This window comes from Anguilla rostrata, chromosome 15 (assembly GCF_018555375.3).
Source record: "Anguilla rostrata isolate EN2019 chromosome 15, ASM1855537v3, whole genome shotgun sequence".
Classification (NCBI taxonomy): domain Eukaryota; kingdom Metazoa; phylum Chordata; class Actinopteri; order Anguilliformes; family Anguillidae; genus Anguilla; species Anguilla rostrata.
This window is the reverse complement of record NC_057947.1, coordinates 26,841,653-26,856,051: the sequence shown is the minus strand read 5'-3', so window position 1 is coordinate 26,856,051 and position 14,399 is coordinate 26,841,653. Positions and strand designations below refer to the sequence as shown.

Genomic DNA, 14,399 nt, shown 5'->3' with positions numbered 1-14,399 from the left:
TGCAGGACTATTGTGCATTTGAAAGCCTGTGCATACACACACTAAAACTTGCCGACTCTGTCCTTTGGCCTAACTGGAGGTCAGGCAGTCACCCCCAGAAGGACAGAAAATGTCACAACACAGACTGCTCATTTAGTGTATTCAGCTAATAAACTGTTGTCCATTCTGATATTCTGTACATATTGGTTATTAATATTGACTTCAGGCTGGTTGCCACACTAGAACTACAGTTTAGACTGATGTTGAAGCTAAAAGTAATGACTATGGCTTGTCTCAATAATGCAGGTTATTGTGTCACAAATGTAACTGTGAATGGGAAATGGGGGAATAAAAGACAAGGCTGTAGAATAAAGTTTTTCACACCACAGTTTTGGTTACAACTTTACAGGGAAAACCAGCTATAGGTAATGCTGGAAAGTATTTACACAGATGCTGAAAATTGCTTGTTTGACAAGTTGCCCTTTTAATGGGCATCATTTTACATTAAAAATGAACTTATGAAAAGAGAAATGTTTAATATGGATTCATCATAAAGCTTCAGTGCAAAAAAACTGCAATTCCATTCCAGTTCATTCTTACACTCTGAAAAAACTGTTGTAAAAGCAAGAACTTCACATAAAAACATTCGCTAAAAGGATAAAATATTTCATCTTCAATACTTAAAAGACAGACACTGCAACAATGGCTGAGAGGGTCAGAGGTGAAAAGTCCCAGGGTCAGAAAGTAAGTCCTGCCGTGTGTTTATTCCACCCAGGAGCTCAGCCAGCTGATTTCACTAATTAGTTCTGCCTCCTGGCTGAAGTACTGCTAATTAGTGAATCCAGGTGATGGAACAAAATACCCTAGAAGGACTTTTAATTTCTGAACCAAGATTTTCCACCTCTGAGGCGGGTGCAGGAGTTTCTACCCAACCGTCAGTGGTCTCCCTTGTAGACGATATATACAGCCCAAGTAAAAAAGGAAAAAAAGTAGTACAGCAGGTTTTTTTTTTCTCTCAAGGTTCAACTGGCAATCAATCAATGCAGAGACAGAGGACAGTTCATGGATTGGCCAGTAGAGGGAGTAGGTGGACAGGATAAATATTTCCGTGTAGCAGAGCAGGGGGTGAAGGGTCATTGTGCTATCCTCCCTGTCTCCTCAGGAGACAGGGCTGTGTCCCCAACCAGCATGTGAATCACACCCTTAGTGGATCGATGGTTGCGCCCAGTCCAGCGACTGCCATTTGGATGTTGATAGGGACAGCGCACTGAATCCTCACAGCATGAAGGACTTGGTGTGGCTGAAATCCTCAGCCTGGAGAGGAGAGAGGTGGCCAGAGATTCAGTGATCAACTGTTACAATACAGATCAACCAACCCTTCTCAGACTGCTCAGTAAGACAGGTAGTCAATAAACCTGTTTTCCAACTGACAAGGAAACACAGCTGCTAACAACTGCTCCTCATCAGTAACATTGGTATTATAATACAGAGGCTGGTCATGAGTTTTCTGACTAGTAAGTGACACACTGATGGTCCTTAAATAAATACAAATACTTCAAACATAACAGCATCCCAAAATATGAAAGGAGATAAAAGGAAAGTAACTTACATATTGTGGAGGGTCATAGTTGGTGTTATTGCTGAAAGATTAAAAAAATGTTTTAGATGTGGTACTACAATGTGTATGCTCTCTCCTTTGTAAAAGCTCATAATTTATTTATTAATCCCTAATTATGCCCTTCCTCCAGGAGATCTTTCAGTGCTGTCCCAAGACCTAGAGGAAGAAGTCAGACTCAACCAGTACCTGTCATTTCTGTACCCACACACACACTTTCTCCATCTCGTGTCTGTCTGTCTGTCTGTCTGTCTGCCTGCCTGCCTGTCTGTCTGTACGTCTGTCTGTCTGTCTGTCAGTCAGTCTGTCTGCCTGCCTGCCTGTCTCTGCTTGCCTCTGACTCACATGTCATCTGCTCTGTGTAGGTTCTGGCTGCTGATGTGGGCGATGCCATGACACTGTGGTATCCAGAAGGACCTGCAGGGTGAGGGGCAGGGTCATGTGGAGGTCGCAGTTGAAAGGTCACACACTGAACACCATGCTCAGGGACATTAAGCATGACACCAGGGCAAGGGGGCCAGCCAAATACAATGCAGGATTTTGTTGCTGTTAGCCAATGGCAGTGCAGGCACTAGGGGGTAGGAGCAATGGCAATTGAACTTCTAAGAGGCAGACAGGCAGACAGGTCATGCTTTTCAGTCAGACAGTCAATATTATCTGCTGTCTTAATCCAGTCAGTCTCTTCTGTTATTTGGGTTCTTGGTTCTTACTATTTTGTCCAGTTAAACATACATAGGTTCACAAAAATGAAGTTAAGCCATTCATAGAAATGCTGTCTCTCTCACACATACACACACACACACATTGCCTGCCTAAAGCTCTGCTCTATCACAGTATAGTGACATTGTTACACTTCTTCCTGTTGATGTATTAGTCAGAAAAATTAGAAAAAGACCCTTACCTTCCATTGTGGCCCTCTATGTCATCAGAAAGAGTCAGAGAGAGAGAATGGCAAGAGACAGAGAGAGAAACAGAAACAACAGGTTGGGTGATTTCTGAGATGCAAATAACATACATAACAACATCAGGTAAATGGACAATACAGTTCTCTCACACTGACAGTTAATGAATTAATCTGAGCAGAATTCTGACTGCAGCCTCAGTTTCAGTATCAAATAAATCACTTTGATTTATCAAATATCACTTTCACTAATCAAAGGTAACAGACAGACTCACTTTTGAAGTAGCCCTGCCGATAGGCATAGTAGACCCCCAGGCTACACACGAGGATTATGAAGACCACCACAACCACAGCAATTATGGCTGATATGTTCACATCATCTGGGATGGAGAGAGAGAGGATGTGTCAGTAAGTGCTGGTGAAATAGATGTAGGGAGAGAGAGAGTGTAGAAATAGAGAGATGTATATTAAAACAGTGAGAGGCAAATAGTATAAAAGAGGGACAAGGTTCCTTGGCAGTGTGGAACAGAACACTTCCTGCTGCATGCTACGCTCTCTGATCCTGCTTACAGAAATAGAAGTTGTAATCCTGCCAGCGGAAACCGTTTCCGAGAGAGAGGGAGAAATGAAACTGAGTCACAGTGAGACTGGGCACACTGATACTGCAGTCTGTGGTAATGATTAACATTGCTACATGGCACATGCAAATACCCAGAAGGACACACACGCAACGCGGTCTCACCGATCTTCATGTGTTTCCCCTCACAGCTCTTGGGCGCTCCCACTCCGTTGGAGGCTACACAGCGGTACTGTCCCGCGTCAGCCCGAGAGATGGTGTTAAATAGCTGCTCGAGATGGAAGGAGTGGAGGTGAAAGAGAGATAACAGGTCATCTGTACTGAAACATAACTGTGTAACAGCTGTAGTCTGTGTCATACAGTGTAACAGCTATAGTCCAGGGTGCTACAGTGTTCCTATGGTAGGAGCATTTGCACCTGAAAAATGACGTGTGCTAACTGAAAAAAAAAATTAAGGAGCACATATACAAATTGGGATGCATTAGTCCCCCCAGGGCCGATTTTTGAAAAGCACTGGCCTAATACTGTACACCAGAGACCAGTCTCTTACCAAACTGATGAGTGTTACACCACAGTGAACGGCCACTCACCAGCGTGCCAGTGTGGGTGTCCAGCGTGTAGGTGATGTTGGGCCAGCGGGTGACACTCAGCTTTGTGTTGTCCTTGTACCAAGTGTAGATGGCGGGAGGGACACTCTGTTTGTCCTTACAGCGCAGCTCCACAGTACTGCCCGTCACTGCCGAACTGGGGATCTCACACAGCGGTGTGTGGGGGGGTACTGGGGGGGAGGGGAATGGAGTCAAAAGAGAGGGGGAAGGAGAGGGTTAAGGCAGGGGTGCACAACTCTGGTCCTGGAGGGTCGATCTGCTGCCTGGTTCTCTGACAGCTCAATAAACTATACTAGTTCACTTGAGCGCCAAAAAATCTTTAGGATACAGTTCACAGTCTGTGACTTTAGCTGGTGCTTAAACAAATGTCAGATTAAGATATGATTGAACTAGTTAAATCAGTGGTGTCAAACTCGTGCCATGGAGGGCCGTGTGTATGCAGGTTTTCATTCCAGCCTCAGATCTTGATTATATAATTAGTTAAATTATTTGCTGAATTAGGGATGCAGGTTTGTGCACAATGGTGACCCGACGTCTATGGTGACCCGCATTGTCTAAATAAAAATTTTCTTATATTCTGTGCTTCAATGCAGTTAAACGCATATGGCTGAATGAGTAATTGGACTCAATTAAGGCAGCATTAATTGGTTGGAATGAAAACCTGCATACACACGGCCCTCCATGGCACGAGTTCGACACCACTGAGTTAAATCATTAATATCAGAAGTCAGCACAAAATCATGAAACAGATCAACCCGGGTAGAGGACCCTTGAGTAAAGGAAAGCAAAAGAGACAAAGAGGGAAGGATACGTTCAACAATGGAGGTATCTGGACGATGATGAACAGAATAAAAGTGACAGCAAAAGGGGCAGAGGTGAAAAACCCAGGTTCAAAAAGTAAAAGTCCTCTCCAGTATATTGTTCCAATCCCCTGGATTTGCTAATTAGCACAATTCTTCAGTCAGGAGGCAGAACCAATTAGTGAAAGAAGCTGGCTGAGTTCATTTTCTTGAACTGACTGCTACATTAGTGTGAATGGTGTGTCTTGCAGGCAACTAATTGATTGATTGGAATGTTCCCAGGTGAGGCTAATTGCGAGCCTAATATACGATCTTACAAATGGGGTTGTGTGTTTGCAGATAGGTTTGGGCAGTGTGGTAGTAAAGTGTTTGTTTAATTTTCTTAAATCATTTGTAAAATCATTTAATTTGTATGTGGTTTGAAAGCTAGCTGGTCTACCGACAAATTTTTTACTCTGTGTGTGAATGTGAGACTAAACCCTTTGGTTGTCTGAAGAATCACCCAGCTTCATGACCGGCCAAAACACACCTGGTACACAGGCTACAAAGAGAGTGAAAGCGAGCAGAGTTAGATGTAGAGGTGGGGAAACGGACAGGACGGCCTACCTAGCACTTTGAGGGTGACGTTGGTCTCGCCCAGCTTGACTCGGTCCTCCGGGGCACTGACCTCACAGCGATATTCGCCCGTGTCTTTCTGGGTCACCTTGTACAGGGTCACTGTGGCCCCTTCGATCTTTGCACGGCCAGTGAAGTCCCCTGATGAGCAAATTTTGGGGGGGGGGGAGGTAGCAGCAGAGGGCGGGGGTAAAGATTGGAAATGATTTGGGGTACAGAGCGGTATTTCTCAAGCCTGGTCCTGGGGACCCACTGTGTATGCTGTTTTTTGTCTAAGCCAATCTCTTAATTATGGTTGCTGAAAATGTGTTTGCGTTTTACCATAATAGTACATACAGCACAGTAAATTAAAGTGTATTTTGGTCTGACCGATTTAAATTCTTGGGATGTGATACATATCTGGCTTTAAGGTGGTAAACTGTCCTTCAACAGGCACAAAAAGTGTAATGAAGAATAACTGGTGTCTAATTAAGAAAAATCAGCTGCCGTTACAATACAGAGCTTGCTACTATTGAGAGACTGGTATAGAGACTGATTGGAGACCTAAGGGTGCATAGACTGGTTGGGTGCTGTGGTAAGGGTGAAAACATGAGTACATATTTAAACAAAACGCATGTCCTTTAAAATTTGCTTATTGACCTCTTAAATCTGACGCATTCTGTTGCTGACGTACAAAATATAATTTGAGGTGACAGTCACGTGTAGGGCAGGGGATACTCAAATCTGGCCAGTAGTCCTGCTGGTTTTCATTCTTCCCCTCTAATCAGGACTGATTTAACCCTGGGACACCAGGTGAGTCAAATCTCTGGCCAATCAGTGGCATTAAGTCATCAAATAATCCTCCAGTAGAACAGAAAAGCAGGAGCACTACTGGCCTTGAGGCCCAGATTTGAGGAACCCAGGTGTAGGGAAATGGGGAACTCAATAGTGCGATTGTGTGTGTGTACACGGCACCTGTAAATTCTCCATTATAGTAGACGAAGGACACATCCTTGCCCTTCTTCTTCCATTCAATACGGGGATTGGTTTCTTTCTCTGTCTTAAATAAACAAGACAGCTCAGCGTCTGAAAAAGTGAAAGAGAGGAGAGGAGGGGATGAGAGAGGGAATAAAAACAAAGGGTGGAAGGTATAACGGTGGAAAGTGGTGAGAAGAGAATGAAAGACAGATAAAGATGAGACACACCCCCGGTCCCAATTCATCTCCTAAACACGCCTCCTCTGTTTCGAGTTAGGCTTGAATATAAGTGTCACTTACGTAAGGGCCTCTCACAAGCGAGGGTAGGCATCGAGGCGATAGGGAGCATAAAAAGCAGAAGGAGCGTGGGACATACTTTTGGTCTGCTCCGACAAATCAGAATGTCAGTCAAGACTTTATTTATTCCACGAAGTACATTAAGGGCCAGGCCTGCACTTTCAACATATGATTGGATAGTTTATCACACACTTAACAAACAATATTAACTTAAAAGCATGACATCAGCAACATTAATTGTCACTCATGAAATGTCTAGAATAAATACAGTAAAATATAATAAAAAAATAAAAATAAAATAAAATAATAAAATAAATAAAATCAGCACAGATAATAAAATCAGCACAGATAAAAGACTGGAATTGACAAATAATTCATTTTTGTCACCACGTAAAAGAATATCACTTAAAAGTTGGACACAGAGCTACTTTGAACCACCACATTTGCATTACAAATAATGATTACTGGGATTCAGTGTTATCAGCATCACTTGAGACAAGACATTATAACTTCAGAAAAGGCATGACATGGCAGTCAAAGTGCATTTAAATGTGGTCAGCTCTGCCATGCTTTAACGACTCTGGAATGACATTAAGCAACGCAATGCATGCTGGGTCAACACGCACTTTTAAGCCAGCACTTTAATTTTCTCATTATTGAGTTGGAGGGCCGAACAGCCACTCCCCCTCACTAAAATTTGGCTCACTCAGTTCTGGGACAACCCTTGTACCAAATGGCAACTCTCGTGAATGCGCAAAATGAGTGTGGGTGCGCAGGCAGAGTGCTTAGGAGGTGAACAGGGACCGGTTCAGAGAGAGATGAGCAAGGAAGGGTTGAGAGAATGTGAGAAAATTTGAAACGGCATGTGCAGGACGGAATCACCAGTCTTCCTCCACCGTCTCTCACCTGCATCCTCAGGGACCTCCACTCTGGGCTTGTTGCTGCTCACTGTGACTGGGACAGTGTTTGGGCCTGAAACGAGCAAAAGGGTCATCACCATAGAGACAGAGAAATGGAGGAAGGGGTACAGAGCCAAAGAGAAAGCAAAGAGCTCAGACGCGTGACCGACTGTTCGTTTCTGAGAGCAACACTGACGTTCTCCCCTACTGTGTGTGGCTCGGGATGAGCGATCGTTACACAATGTAATGACGGTCAGAGCAGAGTCAGGGACCCAGCGCCTAGCCTGAAAAACATGGCCGCTGGCATGTTCACCGCCTGTTTTACTCCAGAGAGCAGGACCCTGGGCTCACTGTGCACCTGTGGATTTCTGCTCTCCCCTTCTCTATCCCCGGCATGTCCACACTTTCTCCACCTCCGTCCCATCACCCCATCTCTGGTTTCCCTGGCTCCCCCCCGGCAGGTGCAGCTGCACACAAAGACAGCTGGCACCAGCTGTCCGTCAAAGGGTGCCCCTCCCCCGCAAGCGCACTAACTTAAGCTCGCACCGTGCAAACTACCGATCATCCAACTATCCCAAACACTTTCAGCATGTTGAATGTAATGGTAGAAATGAATATTGGCTTCTGTTATTCCCCTTTCGCTGGCCTCATAATAACACTAAAACCCAGGCTCACACGCACCAATCAGACAGTTATAGATAAATGTTTGCCGCCGCCCACAATGATCCAATATAGACCCAAACCCCCGATCCTGTCCTTCAGTCACAGTGATGCTGAAGATCCAAAGCAACTGCTGCCTATTTAACGATCTTACGATCACAATCAATCACAATGATCCTGACTGGCTTGACATGACAATGAGTTCAACTGAAGGACAAGGTATATTGCACCAAAAATATTTTTAACAAAATAATAATTATGCTCTGAATGAGTGAATTTAGAATTTAGTTCTCAGTTTCACAAAGTTTCCACTGGCATTCAGTCAAAAAATTTTGTGACACAAAAAAATCTATGCTGACAATTGTGTGAATTGTAGCCCCAGAATGAAGGGTTGCATGGGAATCTCATGTTGCACTCTACATTTATGCAATCCCAAAATGAGGAGAGGACCTCGATGTTGGTGGCTGAAAGAAGACTGCAGGCCCCAAAGTTGGGGTCATAGTGGTCACCCAGTGAACATTTCTGTAGTGAAAATTTGGTGAAACACCAGCTAGACATTAAGGTATAAACCCGGCTGCATGTGGTTGAAAAGTGAGTTTCCTAGCCAACTAGGACACAGCCAGGCTACATCCAGGTAAAATCTGAGCTATATTGGGGTTAACGTAGTCTGTTTATATCAAAAAGTCTCTCAACCTAGATCCCCCCCACCCCCAGCATTTGCTGACTGGACAGTGATGCCCATGTGATCATGCTGAGCAGTGGTGTATAAGGCCTTTTCCCTCATGTAGGGGGAGAGGTAATGGCACTTTTCCATTTCATACAGTAGTTTCAGTGCCCATGGCATGTTTACTTTTGACAGGAACAGGAAATAGGATCAGCCCTTCCTCTGTTGATCGGAGCTTGATTATTGTTTTGTCATCCTGTTTCCTTCACTGCGAAATTCCTGCAAGTAGCAGCATGGGGGAGGGTGCACCAATGGAGAAAGACATATTTATGAGCGCACGCACACAATATCCCACTGGTTTCCCCTCTGCTCAGTCCTGATGTAATTGCAGCGAGCAAAATTCCCCATAATCCTCCAGTAAAGGGTCACCCACTGTATACTACTGTGTGGCAGAAGAAGTTAACACGTACAGTAAGTGAATACAGGTTGTGACAGGGAACCTGTTGTACTGTCATACTCCTTCCTTGGAGTACTGTTCAGAGCAGAATGAAATGTCCTCACAAGCTTGTAACCAGTGACCCTTTTCTACTGTGCCATTGTACCTGGAGTGCCACTGAAACTTCAGTCAGTGTATGCAGAAGATAAACAAACAATGGAGAATGGAGCATGCTGCCATTGCCCATCATTAGCCTTAGACTGTTAGATAAAATCCACACAATCTATCTGGAAAGACACCAGGATTCCAGCACAGCATCCTGTGCTACATCTCTGGTCGCAGGCAATGAAGTTGCATATCAGTCGCTACCTTGTTAGTCAGCATTGGCCCTAGCTTCTATTAACTTGTTTCCAGCTCTACAGCGGGAAAGAATACACAAGCTATGATTTATCTCGAGGGTAGAGTCATGGTCAAGAAACAACTGTGAACCTTTAATTCCTTTTTCCATTTCTGCGGCTACACTGTCAGAAAAACAATTGTATAGGGGTACAATGGCTTGTCACTGGAGAGTACCCTGTAAGGAACACCCATTGTAGCCTTTACCCTTTTACAATAGTATTCTAAGATGCAAATCTGCACTGCAAAAACCAAAAATAAATCACACTTATGTATTTCCTTCTTATATATACTCATAATATCTTAGTTCTATTACTTTTTTTTGCAAAATAAGATTTAAAAAATTGACAATGAGGTGAGACAATTTAGCTTTTTCAAGATTTGCCAACTGGGTAAGAAAATTTCACTTTTCAAGTAACTTGAAACAAACTAATACTTTTTTACTTGGAAAAAAAAAAGATTTTAAGTCTCAATATAAGACTAAAACACTTGTTAAGACATAACTTTTTTAAGACAAACTGCAGTGGGTGAGCAAGTCTAACAGGACCCAAGCTGATATTCTGTGAATAGTATCCAGCAGTAAATTTACTGGAAAAGTATATGAGATTAAGTACTGACCATCATGTCACATTTATGCAGTGCTTAACTTGCTCTTATAGCCTACATTTGTCAAAAATGATAGAGAACAGGCCATTCAGTCCATCTAGGCTTGTCACATATTCTGAACTGCGATGGAGCATGTGAGCCAGGCCCGGTTTGAGCCTAGCCCCCTGTCTCAGCAGAGCCAGGCTCAGTGCGCTAACGTCAGTAGCACAGGCCAATGCTTTTCGCCAAACAGCAAGCTGCACAAAACGATTATGTGTTCCCGCCTGCTATTCCCGTTACCCTGGATTAAAGCAATTGTCCTTTGTGTTTTCGGTGCAGCTGTCCGTCCTTGCAGAGAGTCTTATCGCTACACTCGCCTATGAAGCATATTTCACCGTAGAGAGAGAGAGAGAGAGAGAGAGGATTCATCTTTTCCTCGCTCAAGTCACCACATGCACACAGCCATGGCCACACGTTCCTTTCTTAACCCCTAACAAGTGGCCGAATAACTGTACGACTGCCTGGCACAGATGGGAAAGAGAGAGGGAGAGAGAGATGAAGGGAGGAATGTGAAATGAAAGTTGGCAGTACTGTAGCTGCACTGCCTATTCCTTTGTTTCGTACGGAAACCGTTTCGTGTGGATGTTGGGACGATGCCCACAATATCCGCTGTAATTCCCGTCCACCATCAATTCTGTTCATCTTGGCAGGAGCTTTATTGAAAAGTGGCTCCAGCAGAGGTATTTCTGTGAGCTCCGATGTGCCGTGATTCACATCTATTCCACTGAACAACTTATGAACAGAAAGTATCAATGTTTAGATACTCATTTTTCTATTTGAAACATTGCTTAATCTAGAGGTAAGTATTTATAATTACTTATTTGCATATTGGTCTTTAGTTCTGGCATTCCACATATTCTGTTACCCACTTCCATTGTTGCCCGTCTCTGCAGGGAAAGGTGAAGGACACAGGTACAGGGGGAACAAAGCAGTAGGACGGGTGTGTGTGTCCACGTGTGTGTGTGTGTGAGACTCTTCAGACTACCCTTATCAGTTGGTTCAGAGAGTGGCATGGGCAGCATCCAACACCATCACAATCTTGAGAACACTGACCTTGACTGGACTCATTAATATTAGTTTTTAAAAGGCTATTTCAGATAATCCCATATGTTGATTGACGCTACTCCACACCCACTTTAATCCCATTTACATTTTATCTAATCACATCTGCAGAATTATAAAGTACATTATAATATAGGTTTGATGGAGGCATATATCACTGATGCAAAACTGGTACACAAATCAATTCCACATCAATTGTGATTTATGAAATTAAATGATAATATTACGCATTCCTAGGTTATTTACCATTTTGGGAATATGCATTTTTTTCCAAAAACACTGAGGGAAAAATAAAGAATACAAAAACAAATATATCCGTCATTCATTCCTTTTCAGTCTATACATTCAACAATTTTTTCTCGTTTGAAAACGTTGGTCAGCTGGTGAGCATGGAAGGGGTCGACGCGATTTCAGTGCGTTCCTGGGAGGCAGGACAATTTCGTTTATTTTTCAAGAGTATTATTTACGTATTAAACCAAACAGAGAATAAATAATTAACATTATAATAACGTGTCTACGCACTGTGTTTAGGGTTGATAAATTCACTAGAAAGCAATCATATAATCTATAGCATGCAATTATATTGCTCAGAATATGCATGAATTCGGATGACAAGCACTAGTGATTTTCGAAATAAAATGCTCACTTGTACTGTGTACAAAAAAGTACGCATTTGTTTTACGGAATTCGACGTTTTCGCATCATACATAGGGTGGGTAGCCTAGGCAAAACATCTGTTTTTAGAAACCTGAACAATGAACGTTTCCTGTGGAGCGTTCTATTGACTGGCACTGTTGAAGAAGTTCAGAACGTATAAACTAAGACCGCAACCCTAAGGCACTATAAACAGCAGATAGAACAATATCTCTGGAAACGCAGGGCAACGAAGAGTTACGCGTGGTAACGACAAGGTGCTACTTACTGTGTAATAATATCAGAAAAGCAGAGAAAATGCAGATTTCCAATTGTCCCATCCTCATTTGTAGGGTGAAATGTACTTTAATCTCAATATAAATTCAGTGCGAATTTGTAAATAAATTGTACATCCATCAATTAATATTTCATCCACTAATTAATATTCTCCACCGAAATTTCAGGTTTTCCCTTAGTTCTTGCCCGCCGTGGATTACGGTGTCTATCCGCGTGGCTCCGCGGAAATCACTCTCGAGGATGTCTCGACCCTTTGCCTTAGAGTCGAGCAACAGGTCTGCGCGTCAAGTGAGCTCATTGTTTCTACATTTTCAAACTTCACTGCCTCCCGTGGGGGTGGGGTTGGATATCTCAGTGTCCCAATGTTCCAGGGACACCGCTCTTTGACTGCATTTATCTCATATCATGCATGGTTGACTTTTTTCACGCAATTGCGAGTTTATTTCTCGCAATTCTTACCATTTCACACAGAACGGTCTCAGAATGGAAGCAAACAAATGCAGTGTGTCGCCTCTTCTGGTTTCACATAACTGCTATTGGCATGAATGGTGTCATAAACACAAATATGCTAATACTAGCTAATATCTAGGCGAAATCCAAAAGGAATACCACATGAATCTGAAAATACAGACTCTGGGGTAGTGTAATTCAGGAGAAAATATCACAGAGGAGACCAGACTGGTACAACAGTTACAAAACTCACAACAGTTACACAAACAGATTCATTTTCTATAATTTAATCAAATGTAGATTGTTTTGTGTGTAGATGTAGATAGTGTGTCTTATAATAGGAACAGTTATTTTAGTGTGATATTAATCATAGCACACAGAAGACTGTCCTTCCCATTTAATAAGGGGATGTTTTTCTAACAAAGTAGCCAACAAAACTACAGTTGACCATGGAACCCAAACAAAGAGCTCAGTCTCCTGGCAGACAGTGGCTGTTCTGTTGGGTGTTCACTGCAAAATAAGAGACTGAAAAGTAAGCAAAGCTAACTTTCTACATCTGTACACAAGCATGATCCCCTCTTTTCTCCTTTTACTGGGCAACATGGCGGCTCCCTTGCACCGTGTCTGCAGTGCATCAGGTATCAGCTTGGAGCTTACAGTGACAGCAATCAACAGCTGTGTGATGTATTGGGCCTATACCCCAGGGCATTATGGGTACTACATGTCCCTCACTCTATCAGGAGAGGGCCCTTGTGTTTCCATAGTCTTTTTGCTGTGACCAACTTTGTCAGGGGAGTCAGTTGAAGCATTTTAATTACGATTTACTCTCTTACATTCAAAGTTCTGTTAGCTACCTTATTTTTTTCCCCTAAGACTTAAAAATAAAAAATTACACCTCTAAAAAAGTTCAAATGAAATCTTTCATCTCCTGTGGACTCGCAGTCACAGCCCTACAAATGTAACACGATCCGCGTCAGCATGCGCACACTCCCCGCTGCACCTGTCCCTCTGGTGACAGCCACAGCAGCTGCCCAAACTGGGCCCGGCGCACACACACAACACGGCTATTGTTTTAGCGGGGACCGCTGAGCGCACAGCCTGGTGTGCCCCGCTGACCGGCCACAGCCGGACACCGACCCCGCCCCTCTCCCCGCTGCCGCGCTGACAACGCCGCCGCATTAGAGAAGCCACCATTTGCCCGGGCACGCTGGGCCACGAAGCGGGGCAAATTGCTCGGGGTGTTCCGCCAATTCTTGAACCCCGTCCCAACATTTCAGGCAGTGAACATTTCAAGAATGAGCGGCACTTAATCCCTCAAACTTGTGTCTTGGCATTGATGACACTGGGAACTGTTGTACAGTATTGTACTGTAGCACTTTAAATCAGATATCCCCAAAACATCTCCGTCCAAGAGGATTCCAAACGAATCTACAAGCAACTCTTATTTCACTAGGTGTGGCCTCTGTATCTCCATGGAAATTCAAAGGAATGAGTGCAACAGTATTTATTTTATATTTTACATGATATTTACTTGAATTCAAAACAATAATACACAGCTGGTATTCTGGATTTGTGTTCTCCATCCTCACACACGCTGGAGGGCAGAGTGATATCGTTTACAGGTTACTGCTGAGGCATTCAAGTAAACTGCTGTTGAGCTGGGGGTGTGGCTTCAGTGGCAGGGGGAGTGGCTTCAGTGGCAGGTGGTTTGGCTTCAATGGCTGGGGGTGGTGGCAGCTCCACCTGTGTGGAGAAATAGCAGTTCGGGATTTATAAAGGAACCAAAAAAGGACGCGAGGACGAAAGTAGGAGGGGCCTCTTACCAGCCGTTCTGCTCTCTTCCTCAGCCTCCTCCAGATTGTGTGGTGAGCCTAACAAGGTCGCAGACAGGATGATTACACACTTGTGA

At 43.6% G+C, this 14,399-nt stretch overlaps 2 protein-coding genes across 3 annotated transcripts in view; both read right to left on the bottom strand.

The window, feature by feature from the left end:
* Positions 1-348: 348 nt before the first annotated feature.
* On the bottom strand, positions 349-12,335 carry jam2a (junctional adhesion molecule 2a). 2 transcript variants are annotated; one of them, XM_064310091.1, is made up of 11 exons: positions 12,033-12,335; positions 7,255-7,320; positions 6,050-6,160; positions 5,087-5,236; positions 3,663-3,850; positions 3,238-3,340; positions 2,771-2,875; positions 2,496-2,511; positions 1,940-2,011; positions 1,589-1,619; positions 349-1,293 (listed from the first exon to the last, which is right to left on the bottom strand). In XM_064310091.1, the coding sequence occupies exons 1-11, from the start codon at positions 12,088-12,090 to the stop codon at positions 1,255-1,257; spliced, it is 939 nt and encodes a 312-aa protein (XP_064166161.1). In that variant the 5' UTR covers positions 12,091-12,335; the 3' UTR covers positions 349-1,254. The 2 variants fall into 2 exon arrangements, with proteins under 2 accessions (XP_064166161.1, XP_064166162.1); XM_064310092.1 differs by lacking the exon at positions 1,940-2,011 and having other exon boundaries at positions 12,033-12,334.
* Positions 12,336-13,979: 1,644 nt separating this feature from the next.
* Positions 13,980-14,399, bottom strand: part of mrpl39 (mitochondrial ribosomal protein L39) — a 5,048-nt gene continuing 4,628 nt past the window's right edge. Inside the window, exons 9-10 of the mRNA XM_064310089.1 lie at positions 14,314-14,361; positions 13,980-14,233 (exon numbers count right to left, since the gene is read on the bottom strand). Coding sequence (XP_064166159.1) covers positions 14,129-14,233; positions 14,314-14,361 — 153 coding nt within the window. The 3' untranslated portion in view covers positions 13,980-14,128. The remainder of the gene's footprint in view (positions 14,234-14,313; positions 14,362-14,399) is intronic.